Below are 21,389 nucleotides of genomic sequence, written 5' to 3'. Positions count from 1 at the left end.
GATGGTACGACGGTGATCACTGCGGTGATCTATGATAGCGGTCTCTAGTGGAAACATAATGAGAAGCACGATGGTTTTCAGAGCAGATTGAAGCTGGTGACCAAGGTCCCAGAGAGAACCGTGCTCTTTCAGGCATGAGTGAAGGGGTCCGAACGCACCTTGACTTGAAAGGCACCTCATTCGGCACCGAACAATCTGCAGGAGAAAACGGTGCCGTTTGAAGTGGTGTAGTCCCGGTCGCATGGCTGCCTTGGAGTTGAATCAGCGGTGCCGCGGGAGTTAACAGCTGTGCCGGTGCCGGAGGAGGCTGCGGTGCAGAGTGCTGCGCGGTGCCGCTGACCACCTGCTGTGCCTGAGTTGGTGCCGTTGCTTGCGGTACCGCAGGGAGCAAGGTCTCATCAGCCGGCACCGTGGGCATGGGTGCCGGCAGAAGTGTCAGTGGCTGCGCATGCACAGTATCAGCCGGTGCCAGGGCTGCCATTGCTGCTTGTGACCCGACCGTTGGAGCCTTTGCCGGTGCCGAGTCTGCCCGCGGTCCCTTAGAAGGAGCCTGCATCGGGTCTTTTGATCCAACCAAAGTCGGAGCTGAGGCACTGCGGCTCTTGCCCAGCTTCTGTGTCGGGTGCCACGGCAAAGAGCCAGAGGTACCCGGTCTGTCCCATACGTTCCTGCGCTGTGGCTCGGCATTGTGGGGCTCCTTCTCAGGTGAACGGGACAAGTGAACTCCCGAAGCAGCGGGAGAAGACGTGGTCGCATCGGACTGGAGGGCTTTGTTGAATAAAATCACCCTCAGCCTCATTTCCCTATCGCGCTGAGTGTGGGCTGTCAGTTCCATGCAGTGAGGGCACTTCATAGGGATGTGCCCGTCCCCTAGGCATTTAAACGCAGCGTGAATGCCCATCTGAGTCTGGCATCGCCTCCTGGCATTGGGAACATTTCTTGAAGCCAGGCATTTTGTCTTTTCTTTCCTTTTCTCTCTTTTTCTTCTTTTTTTTTTTAAAGGCTACTACAAAAAAATAAACTAGGACGGAAACAAGGATCTTGAGAACTAAATAACTAACTAACTATCTAAGTAATAACTACTAAGAACTATTAACACTATCCTAACTATGAACTGCCAAGTGGCAAACAGATTTCTAAAATGAAACTCCCTTTTCTCCTCAGGCCGGAGAGGGAGCGCGTCCTAGGTCCGTCTGTGGCAGCAGACGGTTGAAGGAAACTGACGAGCCGGCCCGCGCTCAGCTGTAACGGCGCGAACAGCGCGAGGCAACAGGAGTGCATGTGTGGGCCGGCAGGGCTACTGCTGTGGAAGTTTCTCCGTTTTGCAGCGCCGGGACGGACCCAGCACCTCAAGTGGAGCACCGTCGGGGACACTACTCGACGAAGAATCATGGAATCACAGGGCTGGAAGAGACCTCAGTAGGGCATAGAGTCTAACCCCCTGCCCTCCCCACCCAAGCAGGACCAACCCTAATTTAATCATCCCAGCCAAGGCTTTGTCAAGCCAGGACTTAAAAGCTCTAGGGATGGAGATTCCCTTTACCTGAAAAACTTCAGAGATCACAGTATAAATTGGTTCCAAGATGTTACCTCTATGCACTTACCTACTTTTACTATCAAAATTTGTTCCAAGATCCTACAATTGAGGTCAAATTAACAGGCCTATAGTTTTCCTGGATTACGTTTTCCCCTTTCTTAAAAATAGGGACTATATTAACAATTCTTCTGTCATAAAATGTGACCCCTTAATGTATGGATTACTTAAACAGAAGGGGGAAATGTATTCCTGTTTTTAACATGTTCTCATAAAATTCATTGTGTACTCAAAAATAATTTGTTTTGTACTGAAAACTGTAATTTTGATGCACATAAGATGTGTTCTTTATATGTAAAAAAAATAATTGAATCTATGCTTTAAGTACATCATGACCAGCTCTTCCACTGTAAAATCATGTCATGTTACATCATATTACATGGAGTAGTTTTAAAGTTGCATAGCAAACTTAATAATAATGCTTTTGTAAAATGTGCATGGAACTAACATCTTTAATTACTAACCTCATCAATACCACAGTCACATTCCTCCTCCTCTTCGATTACACCATTACCACACATCATTGTTCCAAACACTTTCTTTTCTGGTATGTTAAGAAGGCAAGTTTTTCCTGGTTTTCTTATTGTGTCGAAGTAGTATGCTCTGGAGCAGTTACTGAACTCTGTGCACATTATTCGCCTGCGCAAAGAGAAAATATCGAATACTAGAGAGCACTTTAATCTGTCAACATACCAAAATACAATGGCTAGAAATTGAAGCTAGACAAATTCAAACAACAGTTAATGGAACTAATTGCTTCAATCAGCACACAAGATGGGTGCACAAAGGTGTACTGGGAATTTTAAATCTTAGAGAATTTTTAAGTTATTGACTTTCCAAACCAAATAATATTTTTATTGAAGTAGAAACATGTATTCTGCTCTCCAGTTTCTCTGTAGTCTTTGATCCTCCTGTTATCTTGATCCAGTTTGACTCTGGTACCTGGCTTGTGGTTCTGATTTGAAGCCATAACACTGTATATTTCAATTTTTTTCCAGAACCGCATTTCTCTTTTCACTAAATAGACAATCTTCCTCAAAAAGAATATCTTCAGTTTTCATTCTTGTCACTGATCCACGATCAATGTCTGGCCCATTAATCTAACCAGATATGTAGGGGTTGGGAAACTTAAGCACAAAGGCCGGATGCAACCCCTAAGTTGCCTACATCTGGCCCCCGAGGCTTAGAGCTTCCCCCAGCATTGGGGAGCTTCTGCTAGTGCTCCAGCCCCTCTCCAGCTTCTCACATGTGTGTGGCCCCCAACTGATTTTTCTGTGGGTCAGCGACCCTCAACCCATAAAAGGTTCCCCACCCCTGCCTTAAATAAATAGCTGAAGGTATAGCCTTGGCTGAAGCATCAAGAGCTAAAAATTGTCCTTAACTCATTTTTGGAATATACTCTGCATGCTGCCCTCACCCCAAGCATTGACTCTGCAGCTCCTGTTGGCCAGGCACTGAGGCCAATGGGAGCTGCGAGAGTGGTGCCTGGAACAGCATTACACAAAAATCATTCTTGCCTAAGATCCATTGCAAGGAGGGGGGTGCCGATCACTTTCAGGAGCCACCCAAGGTAAGCACTGACCACTTCACTCCTTTGTGCACCCCAGCTCCCTGCCCCAACCTAGAACCTGCACCCAAACTCCCCCACCCCCAGAACCCACATCCCTCACCCCTTCCACCGAGCCTGGTGAAAGGGAATGAGGCTTGGGGAAAGTGAGCAATTAAGGGAGGAGGAATGGATCTTTCAATATGTGTGATTAGAAAAGTGGGCATGTAGAAGCCCTGGCCATGCTAGAAGAGTGTGCCCATTAGTGCAGTTGGCAGTTTCCTGGGTGCCAGCATAGCTGACAGCTCACTGGGCATCAGCCAGCAAAGGTGCAGCATCACACAAATGTCAGGCAGACCGCTGATTGTATGTGTGTGGTGCTTCTGCCTTGGGACCCAGAATTACTGTTGGCAGGCCTGGAAGGTGTCTTTTCCCAATAGCTGACATTATTGACGGCTGAGTCATCTGTCTTCAGATCTCTTCAGCAATTCAGATTTAGAATTTAAGATCAGAAGAGACCATCATGATCATCATCTTGCACATCAATTGCCATGGAATCTCATCCACCCACTCCTGTAACAGAGCCAAGGAGCAACGGCTGAAGGAACTGGTTATGTTTAGAAGCTTCAGGGGGTAGCTGAGTTAGTCTGTATAGGATAAACTTAAAAAACAACAAATGATCTGGTATCACTTCTTCAGATGACCGGAGTTTTGAGTTTAGGATGTGCAGTTATGTTTAGCTTGGAAAAGAGGAGATTAATAGGGGACATTTTTGTTTGTTTGGGTTTTTTCCCCTGTTTGTGAGTGAGGCTTCCCCCCCACACTTTCCCTTTCCCCTCCCCCTCTCCTTCATGGAGTGTGTGCTGTGACTGGCAGGTAGAAACTGTTGGCTTCTAATTAAAGTTTGAATTCTAGAAGCCTCTGCTGATTGGCTGAGCCTTGGTAGGGGGAGGGACTTTCAGGCAGTCCAGGGCTTTATAAAGCAGTGAGCAAGTGACCAAGGAGCTTGCAAACAGGTGAGTGCTGACAGGGAGTTTAGAGAGGGAGTTTGGAAGGGAAGATGGGAGGGCACAAGGTTCTCTTGCCTTTCTTTTAAATCCTTTTTCCAGGACAGCAGGGATGGATGGTGATAGATCTGCTGTTGTTACCTACACAGCGTGTGCCATGTTTGTCTTCCTCCCGGAAGAAAGAATGGATTTCATCTGTACTAAGTGAAAGTTGGTCGCCATTTTGGAAGAAAAAATTAGAGGACTGGAGGCCCAAGTGTCAACCCTAAGCTCGATCAGAGGAAATGAAGACTTCCTCGATAGAAGGCAGCATTTAATCCTGCAAGCACGGCAGGCGGAAGAGCCAGAGAGGGCAGTATGGGACCAGGAAGAGAACTGGCGACATGTAACTTCTAGAAGGGGGAAAAGGCCAGCACAGGAATTCCCCAATGCTATAGAGGTAAGTAATCGCTTTCAGGCTTTCTCCACAGGCTCTGCAGTGGTAAATGCTTTGGAAGGGTCCTCACAAGGAAGAAACCGCAAGAGAACACCATCTACTGGAAGGCATGGGATGCATAGTCCTAAGGATGGGGGTTCCACGACCACCACCCCCAAAAGAAGATGATGGGTGGTGGTGGTCGGGGACTCCCTCCTAAGAGGGACTGAGCCATCCATCTGCCATCCGGACCTGGGATCACGAGAGTTGTGCTGCTTACTGGGAGCTCAAATTCAGGATTTGACTGAGAGGCTTACCAAAATGATCAAACCTTCGGATCACTACCCCTTCCTGCTTCTCCACGTGGGAACTAACAATACAGTCAAGAATGACCTTGAGCGGGTTACTGCGAATTATGTAGCACTGTGAAGAAGGATCAAAGAATTCGGAGCACAAAGTGGTGTTCTCATCCATCCTCCCTGTGGAAGGGAAAGGCCTGGGCAGGGATCGTCAAATTGAGGAAGTAAATGTGTTGTTGCGCAGGTGGTGTCAAAGAGAGGGCTTTGGTTTCTTTGACCATGGAACTCTGTTCTGGGCACAAGGATTGTTATGAAGAGATGGGATCCACCTAACCAAGAGAGGAAGGAGCATCTTCGCGGACAGGCTTGCAAACCTAGTGAGGAGGGCTTTAAACTAGGTTCATTGTGGGACAGTGACCAAAACCCCGAGGGGAGTGAGAAAGTCGGATACCGGGAAGAAATGCAAAGAGGAACGAGCAAGAAAGGAGGACCCCTGATTCCAATGGAGAATAGAGGGCAATCAACTGGTTATCTGAGGTGTTTGTACACTAATGCGAGACGCTTGGGCAACAAACAGGAAGAACTGGAGGCCCTGGCCCAGTCCAAGAAATATGATTTAATTGGGATAACAGAGACTTGGTGGGATGACTCGCATGACTGGAGCGCTGTCATGGAAGGGTATAGACTGTTCAGGAAGAACAGGCAGGGGAGAAAAGGAGGAGGAGTTGCACTATACGTAAGAGAGCACTATGATTGCTCAGAACTCCAGTACAGTACATAGAGGGAGAAAAACCTGTTGAGAGTCTATGGGTTAAGTTTAGAGGTGCAAACAACAGCAGTGATGTTGTGGTTGGTGTCTACTACAGGCCACCGAATCAAGTGAATGAGGTAGATGAGACTTTCTTTGGACAACTGAGAAGCTTCCAGATTGCAGGCCCTGGTTCTCGTGGGGGACTTTAATCACCCTGACATCTGTTGGGAGACCAATACGGCAGTACACAGGCAATCCAGGAAGTTTTTGGAGAATGTTGGGGATAACTTCTTGGTGCAAGTGCTGAATGATCCGACCAGGGGCCGTGCGCAGCTTGACCTTCTGCTCAGAAACAGAGAGGAACTAATAGGGGAAGTAGAGATGCATGACAACCTCGGAAGTGATCATGAGATGGTAGATTTCAGGATCCTGACCAAAGGAAGAAAAGAGAGTAGTAAAATACACACCTTGGACTTCAGAAAAGCAGATTTTGACTCCCTCAGAGACCTGATGCGCAGAATCCCCTGGGATGCTAACATGAAGGGGCAAAGAGTCTAGGACAACTGGCAGTATTTTAAAGAAGCCTTATTGAAGGCACAGAAAGAAAGCATCCCGACGCGTAGCAAGAGAGGCAAACATGGTAGGAGACTGGATTGGTTCGGTTCTAGGCCAGTTTTGTTCAACATCTTTATTAATGAACTGAATGAGAGCATGGGTTGCACCCTCAGCAAGTTTGCAGATGACACTAAGCTGGGGGAGAGGTAGATATGTTGGAGGGTAGGGATAGGGTTCAGAGTGACCTAGACAAATTGGAGGATTGCGCCAAAATAAATCTGATGAGGTTCAACAAGAACAAGTGTAGAGTCCTGCACTTGGGATGGAAGAATCCCTACCATTACCACAGGCTGGGGACCAACTGACCAAGCAGCAGTTTGGCAGAAAATGACCTGGGGATTATGAGCCAACAGTGTGCTCTTGAGGCCAAGAAGGCTAATGGCATATTGGGGTGCATTAGGAGGAACAGTGCCAGCAGTTCTAGAAAAGCGATTATTCCTCTTTATATAGCACTGGTGAGGCCACATCTGGAGTATTACATCCAATTCTGGGCCCTAATTACACAAAGGATGTGAACACATTGGAGAGGGTCTGATCAGAGGCCAATGAAAATGATTAAGAGGCTGGAGCACATGACTTATGAGAAGAGGCCAAGTGATTTGGGCTTGTTTAGTCTGCAGAAGAAAAGAGTGAGGGGGGCTTTGATTACCTGAAGGAGAGAGGCTATTCTCAGTAGAGAAAGATATTAGAAGGAGGAGCAATGGTCTCAAGTTGCAGTGGGGGAGATCTAGGTTAGATATTAGGAAAAACTATTTTATTAAGAAGGTGGTGAACCACTGGAATGGGTTACCCAGGGAGGTAGTAGAATCTCCATCCCTAGAGGTTTTTAAGTCCTGGCTTGACAATTATTTAGTTAAGGTTGGTCCTGCTTTGGGCAGGGGGCACTTTGTGACATATATCACATTAGAGGATATGCAGATGCAATGGATCTCTGAGGCAGCGGTATATGTGGCATATGTGTGCCTGTATAGATGTGTGAACAGAGTTGGCAATGGGGTTTATTGCAGGGGTAGGTTCTTGCATGAGTATGTTTGAGGTGTGATGTATGATTTCTGGAAAGAATTTGCTTCAGGTTAGAGCAGTGTTTCTCAAACATTTTGGCCCATGGACCACTTGGCTCAATGCAAATCTTTCCTCAGACCATCAGCTGCTAATGGAAACTCACAGTTACATAATTACACCCGAGCCATTGTGCTGGTGCTGTAGTGAAGGAGAATGGTTTCATTTAAATTATTACACAGATTAAGCATTTTAACTCTCTCATGTTAGTTTATCAAACTTCATTTTAAATAAAGTAATATATTAATTTATGTCCAACACAAAAGGTTTCAATATTTTTGTTATTTATGGCAGACGTGAGGAAACTTTTTAGTGTCTAGGGCCACTGACCCACAGAAAAATCAGATGGGGACCACACCAGTAAGAAGCAAAATAACTCTTCAACCCCCCCCCAACCCTGACTGATGTGACTCCAAACTGACACACCTCACTCCTCTGGTGTTCCAGTCCCACAGGGTGAGGGGAAGGGACAGGGAGGACTAAGGTTCAGGGCTTCTCATAGGCCAGACTTACTTTTCTGGGGTTCCAGAATTAGTGGATTTTTTTGACCTATTTAGGCTCAGGGATGGAGACATAAATGAAGAGATTGGTGTGCAGGACCGGGCTGCCAGCAAGTGGGATAGGGATGGGGGTGCAGGATTTGGGTGGGAGGTGGTGTGCAGGAGGGGGTAAAGGTGCAAGGTCTGGGTTGGAGGTAGAGTGTACAAGCAGGCTGAGAGTAGGGTATCTTGCTGGGGGGAGGGAGCAAAAATGAGGGAGGGTGCAGTGTGTGGCCAGGAGGCAGAGTGCAGGAGGAAGGGAGAGTATAGGAGCAAGCTGTGGGTGTGGGCTCTTGGGGTATGTCTACACTATTCTGCTAGTTCGAACTAGCGGGGGTAATGTAGTCATCCACAAGTATCAGAGGGGTAGCCGTGTTAGTCTGAATCTGCAAAAGCGACGAGGAGTCCTGTGGCACCTTATAGACTAACTGAAGTGTAGGAGCATAAGCTTTCGTGGGCAAAGACCCACTTCGTCAGATGCATGTAGTGGAAATTTCCAGAGGCAGGAATAAATATGCAGGCCAGGATCAGGCTGGAGATGACCAGGTGGATCCAATCAAGGAGGATGAGGCCCACTTCTAGCAGCTGATCTGGAGGTGTGAATTCCAAGAGAGCAGAAGCTGCTTTTGTAGTTAGCAAGCCATTCACAGTCTTTGTTTAATCCAGAGTTGATTGTGTCAAACTTAAAGATGAACTGAAGCTCAGCAGTTTCTCTTTGAAGTCTGGTCCTGAAGTTTTTTTGCTGCAGGATGGCTACTTTTAGATCTGCAATTGTGTCCAGGAAGATTGAAGTGTTCCCCTACAGGTTTTTGTATGTTGCCATTCCTAATATCAGATTTGTGTCCATTGATTCTTTTACGTAGGGACTGTCCTGTTTGGCCGATGTATATAGCAGTGGGGCATTGTTGGCACATGATGGCATATATTACGTTGGTGGATGTGCAGGAGAATGTACCAGTGACAGTATGGCTAATCTGGTTAGGTCCTGTGATGGTGTTGCTGGTGTATATATGTGGGCAGAGTTGGCACCGAGGTTTGTTGCAAGGATTGGTTCCTGAGTTCGAGTTATTATGGTGCGGTGTGTAGTTGCTGGTGAGAATATGCTTAAGGTTGGCGGGTTGTCTGTGGGCAAGGACCGGCCTACCTCCCAAGGCCTGTGAAAGCGAGGGATCATTGTCCAGGATGGGTTGAAGATCACTAATGATGCGTTGGAGAGGTTTTAGCTGGGGACTGTAGGTGATGGCCTCTGGAAATTTCCACTACATGCATCTGACGAAGTGGGTCTTTGCCCACGAAAGCTTATGCTCCTACACTTCAGTTAGTCTATAAGGTGCCACAGGACTCCTCGTCGCTTTTGTAGTCATCCACAGTTGCAAATGAATCCCGGGATTTGAATTTCCTGGGCTTCATTTGCATGAAGCCGGCCGGTGCCATTTTTAAATGCTGGCTAGTTCGGACCCCGTGCCACGCGGCTACACGCGGCACGGACTAGCTAGTTTGGATTAGGCTTCTAATCCGAACTAGCTGTACGCCTTCATGCAAATGAAGCCCGGGAAATTCAAATCCCGGGCTTCATTTGCAACTGCGGATGACTACATTACCCCCGCTAGTTCTAACTAGCGGGGTAGTGTAGACATACCCTTGGTGGGGATTGAGGTGTGGGGTTCTGGGCATGAGGGGGGATGCTTACCTGGATTTGTACCCCCTTGAAGCAGGGAAAGCCAGTTCCCTCAGCTGCGTGGGGAGGGAACTCAGCCCCACCTCCCATGCAGTGGGGAGCCCACACAGCCATGAAGCTGGAGCACAAACTCCGGCTTCCACCTCAGAGGGCATGAGGGGGAAAAGGGGAGGAGGTGAAGAAAACCCCAATCTTCTCCATCAGACCCAGCTCACAGGCTGTACCCTGGGGGAGGAGGCAAAGGCAAGATGCTGAGGTGGACGTCGGCTCTGTCATGGATATGTGGACACACCCCCATGAGAGCCTACCATGTCCCACATTCCCCTGAGGGCATGCTCCCACAGTCTGGGCCCTGGCCCTCCCAGGGGGCTAGGGACGGTACTGAGACCTCCCCCACCGAGCTGGGTGGCGATTCCTGACTCCTCCACCACCCCTCGCACATGGCAAAGAGGTGCCCTGTGAGCACAAGGGTCCTGCAGGACAGTGCCCCTCCCCTGGGCTGGGCCACACCTTGATGAAGGAGGAGTCCTCAGTGGCCAGGATGGCAGGTGCAGTGCAGGGGAAAGCAGCTCTGACATTCCTGCCTCTGGGCCAACTCCCAGGAACATGGTGATGGGTGGGTGGGGGGGGGGGGGAGGGCAACGAGAGGCTTGAAGCTACTGCTGCAGCAGAATCTGATCACAAAGAATAAGGTGGGGCAGGCAGTCTCATCTGAGGCACGGGGGATGTGGACAAGCTCCCATGAGAGTCCACTGCATCCCACATTACCTGGGGGGTGGAGGAGGCTGAGCTTGAGCCGCAGACTACGTGGTCCGCAAAGTGCACTTTGAGAACCACTGTTGAATTATAAACTTTAAAAACAAGCATTACTCACGAGGCATATGACCACATGACACATTTCCCTCCTCCAGAGCATCTGCAAACACAACCTCTAGCTACATTTCTCTTAGAATTATCATGAGGGATGCCAAGAGAATGTCCCATCTCATGAGCCACACTGATTGCATCATAGAGCACCGATCTAGATCTCGCCTGTACACAGACAAAGCACAAAGACAAGAAGGAGTTATGAATAACATATGAACATGCAAAAAACAAATTTTAAGAGTTATGTGACTTTATGAACACACTGAAGAATTTCATTTGCAAACATAAATCTAGAACAGTACATAATCTCACAAGAGAACTTTCAGAGACTACATCTAGACTACAGGCTTCTTTCGGAAGAAGCTTTTTTTTTTTTTAAAAAAGAGATCTTCCAAAAAATCTTCTTCCAAAAGAAAGCATCCACACTACAAAAGTGCATTGAAAAAGTAATCTGCTTTTTCAAAAGAGAGTGTCCAGACTGAATGGATGCTCTCTCACATGTAAGCTGTGATTGCTATGGACAGAATGGCCACCAGTGCTTTTTCCTCTTTCCTCTTCTTCCGAAAGAACTCCCTCTTACCCATCCACACATGACTTTTTGTGATAGTGCTCTTCCCGGAAAAGGCTTCTCCCTCATGGAATGAGGATTACCAATGCTGGAAAAACCCCTCTGTTCTTTTGATTTTCTTGTGGAAGAATGCAATTGCAGTGTGGACGTTCCTCAAGTTTTGTTGGAAAAATGGCTGTTTTTCTGACAAAACTCTGTTGTGTAGACATATCCTGTGTGAAGGAATGATTTCTGCACAATGCTTTCTGAGATCATTGTACGAGGGGGGAGAAAATGAATCACTCATAAGTGATATGTCTAGCTCTACCAAGGTTCCCAAGCCATAGAATTTTACCCAGGAATTCCTACATCAAGTCCATAAAATCTGGTTATGCTAAAGCATTTATTTTATAAGAACATCAATTCCTGTTTTAAAGACTGCATATGGTGTAGAATCCACCATAACACTCAGGAAGCTATTTTAATGGGTAATTAACTTCACTATGCCTTATTTCCCACCAAATTCATCAATCTTCAGATTTTTTCCTTTGATAAGCAAAATAAGATTGAACTTTTTAAGTTTATCACTTAATGAATGTTTTTCACATCTCATCATTCTTATACTTCATTTACACCATTTCCATTTTTTCATCTTTTCATTATTCACGTGGAAGTAAATATATAAGATAGGTAATAAAAAGTAGATAACGGGAGAAAGGGAAAGCAGTGACCCCATATGAAAGATTAGCAAGAAGAAAGTAGTGATAATGGATCACTGATATCAACTTCAGATAAGAGTAGATAAATAATTTTTACCTATTGCTTCCATATCTTGGTTGAAGGGAGCCCACAATCATTTTTAGTATTTTTAAATAATTTCCCTGGACACAGACTTATGGGATTCTTTATTTCATATTTGTGAGAGTATAAACTAAGGCAGAAAATAAGATATAATTTCTCCTCACTTTGAACAGTGCCTGGATATTAACTTGTAAAAAATATCTAGTGGCACTGTTCCCTATGAAGCTAATATAACAAAACCACAAAGCTCTGGGTGGTACCTACTGTTTGCTGTTTCCACAAAGAGCTGTGAGGGTTTACAGAGACATTTTGATACTTTCAATATACATGGTCAGGTCCATCTAAAATCCTGCATGTGGAGATGCTGCTCCTCCCTATTCATGTGTGATTTCAGGAAGAATACTGACATGAAGATAAGCAGCTTACTATGGAACTGAAGACCACCTTTAGGAGGAATGAAGGAAAAGGGAAAAGTTGCACCTTGTCATTAAAGAACATCACATACAGGGGTTCTGACATTAAGGCTCTGGATGGCTGAGACCCTCTTTGCCACGGTAATTGCTATCAGGAAGGCAACCTTCCAAAGAGGTATGACAAGGGGCATGATGCCAGTGACTCTAAGGGAGTTCCTGTGAGTCTCAACAAGACAAGTTTTCATTTCCACCATGGAACAGATTCACAAATCTGCAGGTATATTCTCTTGAACTGAATGGACATTTTGTGAGGGGAAAAAACGAGCTGCCATCCATTGGCAGGAGAAATGGTTGTAAGGAGTGCCTTAATGGACAAAATGACTAGACCCAGTTGTTATAGATGAAGCAGATTCTCCAACACAGTCTGGAGAAGTGACCTATGTAGTGAGTGGCCTCAATGGAATTACTACACAGAGAAATGTTTCCACTTGGCAAGGCTGGTTGCTCTAGCAGATAGTTTTCTACTACAATAAAAGCTCTGTAATCTGGTACTTTGGGAAAATGGGATGGTGGTGGTTAATCAAATATTCTGGTTATCTGTGTTATACTTTACCAATGTAATACCAATTTTCAAAGAATGAAAATACAATAAAATGAATAAAGTATAAAATAGCATGCACATATTCACCAGTCCAGTAGTAGTAGTGAACTGCACTGGTTGGTTTCTTGGGATTGTCTATGCTTACCAAAGGATCAACATTTTGGTGATCGATCTTCTAAGGTTCGATTTAGTGGCTCTGGTTTATCAGCAGGACCAGGGGAATGCTGGCTCTCATTTCATTTTATCTTAGATCAGCCCTTGCTGAGGTAAAGGTAGACTTGCATCTCTTGCCTTTTGAGGAAAGCCACCACTGTTGTCATGCATTTGTGCATATCTGAAAAGCTGCCAACAGGTGGGAGGGGACAACAGTGAACTGGTAGTGGGTTTGGTTCACAACAAATCTGAGAAAACTTCTGTGGTCTCAAAATATAGAGATGTGAAAATAGATGCCTTTTCAGTCAAGGGCATTGTGCCAGTTCCCTGGATCCAGGGAGGGCAAAATGGAGGCCCCGGGCATCATTCAGAACTTCAGTTTCTTTAGATAACTTCTGAGGAAACACATGTCTAGGATGGATCTGATACCCCTTTTGGGATTAGGAAATAATGGGCATAAAATCCTTTCTTTTTCAAGGTCTTGAGGTGCCTTCTCCACAATCCCTACCTGGAGGAGGACTTGTACACCCTAGCAAAAAGCTTGTGAGGGATGGGGAAGCGGGTGTGGGAGAAGGATGGAAATAAAGTAGAGTGTGTAACCTTCCACCATACTCAGTGTCCAGTGATCTGAGGTGAAGAGGAAACTGGGCTAAAGCAGGAGAAACAGTTTGAAAATGAAAGGTGGGTAAGATCGGATAAAGGAACTGGTACAACATCCTCAGGTGCCCTATCAAAAGTTCTGCTTAGGGTCACAAGAATATCTGTGATGGCTCAGTTGTGAGGCTGAGTCAGGTGGGAGAAAATGTCTGCATTTTTAATCCCAAATTTACTTCTTTAACCAGTCTTGGGGTGGTTGGTAGAGCTGTGAATACTGATTGTTGAGGCTTCAAGTATTTCCTCGAAGGCACTGGGTAATATAGAACTTGAGGGTGGCTCTAGAAACTGTCTGGCTGTGAAACTTTGCATCTGTTTATAGGAATTTAAAGGCCACTCCATTTAACAGCTCAGAGTGAGCTGCAAAGCTGTTGTGAAAGGCCAATGCTTGTTGCATCAAATACTTGGAAATACTGATGAACCCAGATCCGTCAATTAGCCAGCTGCCTAGTGGGGAACTGGCAGCAGTTCTTTGAGTGGGAATACAATTCCACCCCTGAGTACAATGACAAGTCTTCCTCTGGTGGATTTGGAGGGGCAGTACCCATTGAAATCAGGAAATGGTATCAAGGCTATCAGGAACAGTTTCCATCTAGATGGTGCCAAGTGGGAGCCCAGGGTGAAATGCTCCCTTCTGCCTGCCAGTACCATTGCCATCTTTTACTACTACCATCTTTTACTACTGATGACTGTGGTACTGAAAGTGCCAGCAGACCCCTAGCCATAACAAATACCTCTGGTATAGATGGTACCACAATTCTGCTGGTGTTGCATTGTCCCTCTGGTGCCGAGGGATGATCCAGGCCTGGACTTAATAGAATCTGTCTTAGAGGAAGAGTTGATGGTGCCACACTCAGAATGGAGGCAGAGGAGTAGCCAAACTCTGCTGCACTCTATGTGCTTGGCTCTCATCAGAGTCTGGGCATGCCCCCTCTCAGCCAGCTGCTTATCTTTTTATTTTTTTGGAACCAGCGAAGAAGAACAGCACAGAGATTCTCTTATGGCAGAAGGAGCACTCCTCACTGAAGCAAAGGTACTGGTTGCCGAGACAGACTGGCTTGGTTCTGGTTCAGGATGGAGTGTCACCTCCAGCAGGAGAGACTTCAACCTGGCTCCATCTCTTTCCCAGCATTGCCCCCGAAGTCCCAACAGATCTGACAGTGGTCCCTGATATGAGTCTATCCCAGGCACTTCAGACAACTGGAGTGTGGGTCACTCACAGGTATGGGCTTATTACAGGAGGCACAGAGCTTGAAACCCAGGGCCCAAGACATGCTTCGATACCAGGAGCAGATAAAGCTCTGCTAACAGGGAGAGAAGTGCTAATTAATTATATACAATTAATCTACAACAATCCAAACCATGATCTCTGAGACCTCTCCCTTAGTGGTTAAGAAGGGATTTGATTGCTGCATACAGCTTTTTATACACTGACCAGATATCTGATGGGGGAGAGCGGGGGGTGGGGGGGGGGCGCGGGGGCGCGCGAAGGTCAGTTTTACTGACAAAACCATACCAAGATCCAATGACTGAAAGTTGAGGTTAGACAAATTCAACCTTAAAATAAGTTGCAAATTCCTGGTGATTAGATATCTTTCTAAAAGATATGCTTTAATCAAGAATCTGGGAGAAATTCTATGGCCATTACTTCTCTTCATGAGTCATGGGAAGAAGAGAAATCTCTGCACTGCCCTCATCATACTCATAACACTTGCAGCTCTGCATTAGGAAAAGGAATATAATCAAATTAAATACCCTAGGGGTTCAGATTGCTGTTTGCAGTGGTCAGGAAGGATTTTCTCTTCCCCAAAAATATACAATTGATCAAATATACTCTGAGTATTTTTCCATCTTCTTCTGAAGCATCAGAATGTATCCAGTTACCACTGCTTGAGATAAGACACTGGAGGAGGGAGATAAGGACTTTGAGAAGATAAAGGAAGTCCTTCTTAGATGACTGGCTGGTATGTGTTGTTTATATGCTTAGGGTCCAAACAATCAATTGATATTAAGGAAGGCATTTTCCCCCAGATCTACTTGGCAGGGACCTTGAGTTTGTTTCCTACTTCTTCTGTAGCATGGGGCATGGATCACATGCTGGGATAATCTAAGCATAGCTCTCCCAGTAAATTCTCTGCTATTGCAGAAGCCCTAGTGGCATGTCACACACAACAGTTTAGTCATCTAAGGATTTAAAGGCTTTGATCTGACTAAAGTCATTTGGCTTTATAGAGGGGTAACTGGGTGAAATGTAATGCCCTGTAATATACAGGAAGTGAGTCTAGGTGATCTACTAGTTCTAGGCTCAAAAGCTATGAAACAATCAATTATTAGCATAATGTTACTGGAAAATATTTACATGAATTAAAATAGCATTTTGAAGTGTACATACTCTGGACTATATTTAAATTTAACGTACTCTGACAGTAGCTACTGAGGCACTACGCGTGCACAGATTGTCTCCATATGAATATCCATCGATATCTGGATATCTTCCACCTCTATATTACAAAACACAGGAAAGGATACAAAATGTTCAATTGATATTAAACTGTTCTCTATTGCTGTAAATAATTGCAGGCTAAGTAAAAGTGGTCTATATTTAGATTTATAACAAAACATGAAGTTCTTACTTGTAAACATGTTTTCTCGTAACATAAATATCCATCTATCCAGAGTTACTTACTGAAATCTGCCTCATCAGAAGCAACTGGAAACATCTATACTGAAGTGTCTTCTGCTGAGAGCTGGGACCATATTAAAAGGTTAAGTCATTTCTTATTCTTTCCTATGCCTTGGTTGTTAGCAACGATTACAAATCTATATTTAGGTTTGATAGATACTGTTGTATACATGTTTGCCTCATTTTCCATTTAAAGAGGTTTATCCATATCTCCCATGAGATACCCTGATGTGATTCAATCTGAACCACTCTTTTCAACACAAGTCAATACTCAGTGAGTTTCTTGTCAGGGTCGATGATGAACTGTTTGCTTTGAGCGGTCAAAACACTCCATCGCTTCATGTGGCTTTCTATTGAGCCTCAATATTGAGGTTAAGTGTGTAGGGGATCAGTGTCTCAATAATGCATGACATTACTGAGAAGGAGTTTAGTGTGAATGCTGCGAGACCATATGGAACACACTATTCAGATACAGAATATACGAAGGCAGTTGTTGTGGTTCATAGGATATGTGGCCTGGAGCCCCATTATGTTCTGTCCAGTTCTTTGATAAGCGCAACACAAGACCTGACCTTTTCACAGGTGTCCTTGAAATCTTGTCAGAAGGGCAAACACTGGGCCAGTGTAATTCTAAGATACTTTAGTTTAGCCTGATGGCTAAAGTTTTCACTACAGAACTGTACATCAAGTTTGGTATTAGCCATTATTGTTCAGATAGAAAGCAATTATCACTTATTTTCTGGGCAAGGCCTAAGATTCCAACGTTGGCAATAGCTAACCATTCTGCAATTATCTTGGATCAGGGTGCAGCTTAGGGTATGGAGGCTTGTGTACGGAGCAGCTAGGACAATGTCATCTGCATACACAAATTTCCTTGACTCCTTTGTTGGTAGATACATGGTGTATTGGTTAGAAAATATCTGGGCCATGATAGAGTCCTGAGGGATGCCCGAGTTAAAGTTCTTGGTCTGCTGATTTGGCTATTAAGGTGTACCTTAAAACAACAGTCCCTAGTCCTTGTTATCAATAGACAGTGAATAACAGGTGAAATAATACAGCAGGAGGAGCCCCTGTCTTCTGGTGTTGAATGTCAAGGACTAATCAATAAGGGCAATCCCTGTCTTCAATTTAGATTGGAATCCTGTCACTAAGGCTGGTAAGTGAAGCCACTTGATCACAGAAGTTCCTGTTTAGGCAAAATCCTTCCTGCTCCATTCTGAGGATGTTTTTGATAGTGTCAGACAAATGGTGAAGCAGTGCCCATTCCATGAGCATGCTGGTCACTGAAAGTAGAGAGATGGGACAGTAGCCTGGCTGCATCCTTTTAGAGTTTCTCAGGCTTCAGTAGGGCGACCACTGTTGCCTGTTGCCAACTTCTTGGCAATTCTCTGGTTCTATGCACAGTAGTAAAGAGTGCACCCAGCAATTCCTGTCCCTATCTCCCCAAGTTCTTGAGAGAAACTCTGAAGAAATGCTATAAACCCCATTAGCTTTCTAGCTTTTCGTTTTTGACAGTACAACATTACTCTTTGAAATAGAGTGAGAGGGGGCATCATTGCCCTGCACTTGGGGGAACCATGGCCGGGGACTCCAGAGGGAAGTGTCCTGAACAAACACCAGCCGGGCACTGTGCAGTGAAACGGTGCCCACCGGGGGGTCTGGAATGGCCAGGACAGAGAATGGCATGGGCCATCTGAACGCCAGAGGTGCGCAGGCGGGGGCATGGCTGGATGACATCACTCGCCACGCCAGTGAGGAGTATGCTGGTTGCAGCATGATGATGGACCCCACAGAGGCAGCGGGGAGCTCAAAAGGAGCCCCGCAAGGGAGAGGACGGGGGAACTGGGGAGCAAAAATGGACAACGGGGAGAAGGAGGCAGTGAGTTGCTCCAAGGGGGGGTGGTCCTCGGAGATGAGAGGGAGAAGGAAGCAACCCAGGGTAGAGCTGTGAAACCTGTGAGCGGGTGGTTTAGGAGCTGTGACCCCATCTGCTGGGTAGGGACAAAAGTTCCCTATCCTTAGGGCCCTGGGTTGGGACTCGGGAGAAAGGGCGGGCCCGAGTCCCCCTTCCGCCTTCCAGGGCTTGAATCGCCTGTTATAAGGCTAGTCTCGATGAAGATGTCAATTATATGTACTCAGATGTAACATATGGGATGATTGTAATCTGATGGGAATGGTGTTTGCACAATAAATGGGATCCGTGTCGAGCCTCAGTCCCGCAAATTAATTTTGGTCACAGGACCCAGGGACATAATCTGTGACACAGAGTATGCAGAGAAGAGGGGAGATTCCTCCAGACATTGGTGAAGGTTTATTTGGAATATCCACTGGAACATCTGGCACATAATTTTCTCTGTTCACAACTTGCTGTTAGAAAGATGAGAGGTAACAATGTTTGTGGTTATCTTAATTTTGGAAGAATCATCAACAAGTGAAGGAGAGATCAGCAAAGTTAGTGTCAGGGACATCATTATAGTTAACATATACAAGTCACTTAACATAATGCAGCCTGATCCCATCTTCCCTTCCATTCCTCATCCAGACATGTACAAAGACTGGGGATATTGCTCAAATGATATAGCTGGGGAACAGAGCACTGAATGGGCCTCCCTCAAAGACTTCCACCTGGTCTATGATCTAAAACAATTGAAATCTTATTGGTCTGTGAGTTGACAATGGATCACAACCATTACATGTTTTGTAGCCCATGACAGCACAAACATTCCACTTCCCATAAGAGCCATCTATCGAGTCACTTCCCACATAGCCAACATTGCCCAATTATCATCTAGAACAGCCTGGATGTGCCAAAGCTGTACTGGAATTTCCATAAGGCTGACTGGCTCACCTATACTTTGCAAACAGAACATTATATCCCATGGCTTAAACTGATGCCTAGAAATATGGCCATTTTACAAACATTCAGTAATTCACTGCAAAGAAGTACATCCCATGTGGTTACCACAAGGCTTTCAATCTCTCCTAAATAAGAGAATCTGAGTCTCTCCTGAGGAGATAAGAAAGGAGCAGGGACCTAGATAAAAACACTACACTATTTGAGTCCTTGAATTTGGCACACTTGGAAAGATGGGAAGAGATTACTGAAAGTCTTGATTTCACCCATTTGAGGCACACAGGCTTATTCTATTCTGATCTTGGTAATAATCTTGCAGAGCAAGAGGAGTGGCATGAACGCATACAGCAAAGATACGTCCCATTTGAGGGAGAAAGTTTCAATGGGAGGGCTGCTCTGGAGCAATAAAGGTGACACTTTTGGTTGGCTCTGGTTGCAAAGAGCTCTATATCTGTTGATCCCCATTGAAGAAAAACTTGATTAAGGGCTTGGGCATCTATCTCCCATTCATGATGACCATAAAAATTGTGGCTGAGAATGTTACTGTAACATTCAGTACCCCTGGGAGGTACGTGGCTATGGGGGCAATTTGGTGTGCAAGGCACCAGTTCCATAATTTGAGAGCTTCAGTATAGAGGGAGGGTGACTGGGCCCCATCCTGTCAGCTAAAATAATGCATGCAAGTTGTGTTGTCTGTCATGATACTAGTTGTCCGGTGAGCTTTGTGGCACAGAAAGTGGAGGCATGCACAGCGCACAGCCCTGAGTTCTCGGAGACTGATGAGGAGCATTTGTTTGCTGAAGGACCATTTGCCTTGTACGGTGTGGATTCCAAGCTCCCCATCCAATGAGGGATGCATTGGTCATGATGGTGACTGTCGGGGTCGGCTGATGAAATGGTACACCGCATTGTACATTGTGTGGATGCGTCCACCATTCTAATGAACTGAGGACACATTGTGGGATGGTGTCCATCTTGGAAAGGGGGTCATTGGAAGGGGTGTGGCCAGCCAGGATTAGAGGCACTTCATGTATAGCCTGGCCAATTGGACCACATAGGTGGCAGCAGTCATGTGACCTAGGATCTTGAGGCATTCGAGGACTGTTGTAGTAGCAGTCACACGTGCCACCATTATGAGGTTGTAAAGGGCCTCAAATATGTCCATGGGTAAGGTTGCCCTGGCTGCAACAATGTTAACGTGGGTGCCTATAAATTCTACAGTTTGAGTAGGTTGGGGTGGACTTCTAGTAGTTTATACGGAAACCGAGACAATGTAGAAGGGCTGTGGTGATGTTAATAATGTCTTGCATTTCCCAGATGGATGTGCCTTTTATGAGACAATCATCCAGGTATGGGAATATTTTGACTCCTTGACAGCATAGGAACACCACCACAACAGCTAGAGTCTTGGAAAAAACTCTGGGAACTGTTGAAAGTCTGAAAGGAAGCACTCATTATTGATAATATTGGCTCCCAACTGTAAATCGTAGAAAATGCCTGTGAGCAGGATGTATTGTTATATGAAAATAAGCATCCTGAAGGTTGAGAGCCAGAAGCCAATCACCTTGATCTAATACTAGAATAATTGTTCCTAGTGTCACCATCTCGAACCGTTTGTATGTGACATACTTGTTGAGCCTCCTTAAATCCAAAATGGGTCTCCATCTGCCATTCTTCTTCTGAGTTAGGAAGGATGTTGGTACTAGCTCTATCAACACCTATTTGTAGAAGGTAGAGGACATCTTGCTGAAGGAGGGTCTCGGGGAGGGACGGTGAGTAGGAGAAAGAGCAATGAAGGGGATGGAATAACCAACTTTGATGAGCTCCAGTACCCATAGGTCTGATGTTATTTGTGCCCATTGGTGTAAAAAGGTCTGGAGGCAGTGGTTGAATTGTAGCTGTCTAGTTGGTGGTGTGACAGCAGTGGGAACATCTTTCTGGCTCTTGACCAAACCTTCAAATCTGCTGCTTTGGTGAAGAAGGTTTAGACGTTGTGGGTTGCTGCTGTTGGTGCTGAGGTCTGTGCAGTTGAGGCTGGTGTTTCTGGCAGAAGTCATATCTGGATTATGGTCTGAATGATTCTCTGGGCCTTCGGAAGGTGTTATATCTTGTTCTCTTGAAAGGGGGAGTATACATGCCCAGAGTCTGGAGGGTTGTGTGGGAGTCCTTCATAGAATCATAGAATAATAGGACTGGAAGGGACCTCGAGAGGTTATCGAGTCCAGCCCCCCGCTCTCAAGGCAGGACCAAGCTCCGTCTACACTATCCCTGACAGATGTCTATCTAACCTGTTCTTAAATATCTCCAGAGAGG

General features: G+C 45.6%; 1 protein-coding gene across 5 annotated transcripts in view; it reads right to left on the bottom strand.

Moving 5' to 3' along the window:
* LOC102463166 (disintegrin and metalloproteinase domain-containing protein 21-like) overlaps positions 1 to 21,389 on the bottom strand; it is a 138,820-nt gene that overhangs the window by 67,654 nt on the left and 49,777 nt on the right. For all 5 annotated transcript variants that reach the window (XR_003090199.3, XM_075919609.2, XM_025186928.3 and 2 more), the window contains 3 exons: positions 15,959 to 16,040; positions 10,378 to 10,535; positions 2,059 to 2,233 (listed from right to left, as the gene is read on the bottom strand). Coding sequence is in view for 4 of the 5 variants with exons in the window: in XM_075919609.2 (XP_075775724.1) it covers positions 2,059 to 2,233; positions 10,378 to 10,535; positions 15,959 to 16,040 (415 nt within the window). In the remaining variant the exon portion in view is untranslated. The remainder of the gene's footprint in view (positions 1 to 2,058; positions 2,234 to 10,377; positions 10,536 to 15,958; positions 16,041 to 21,389) is intronic.

The sequence above is a fragment of the Pelodiscus sinensis genome, chromosome 1, assembly GCF_052426305.1.
Source record: "Pelodiscus sinensis isolate ZL-2025 chromosome 1, ASM5242630v1, whole genome shotgun sequence".
In the NCBI taxonomy this organism is placed as follows: domain Eukaryota; kingdom Metazoa; phylum Chordata; order Testudines; family Trionychidae; genus Pelodiscus; species Pelodiscus sinensis.
The sequence above is the reverse complement of the archived record's forward strand: the minus strand, read 5'-3'. Positions and strand labels throughout refer to the sequence as shown.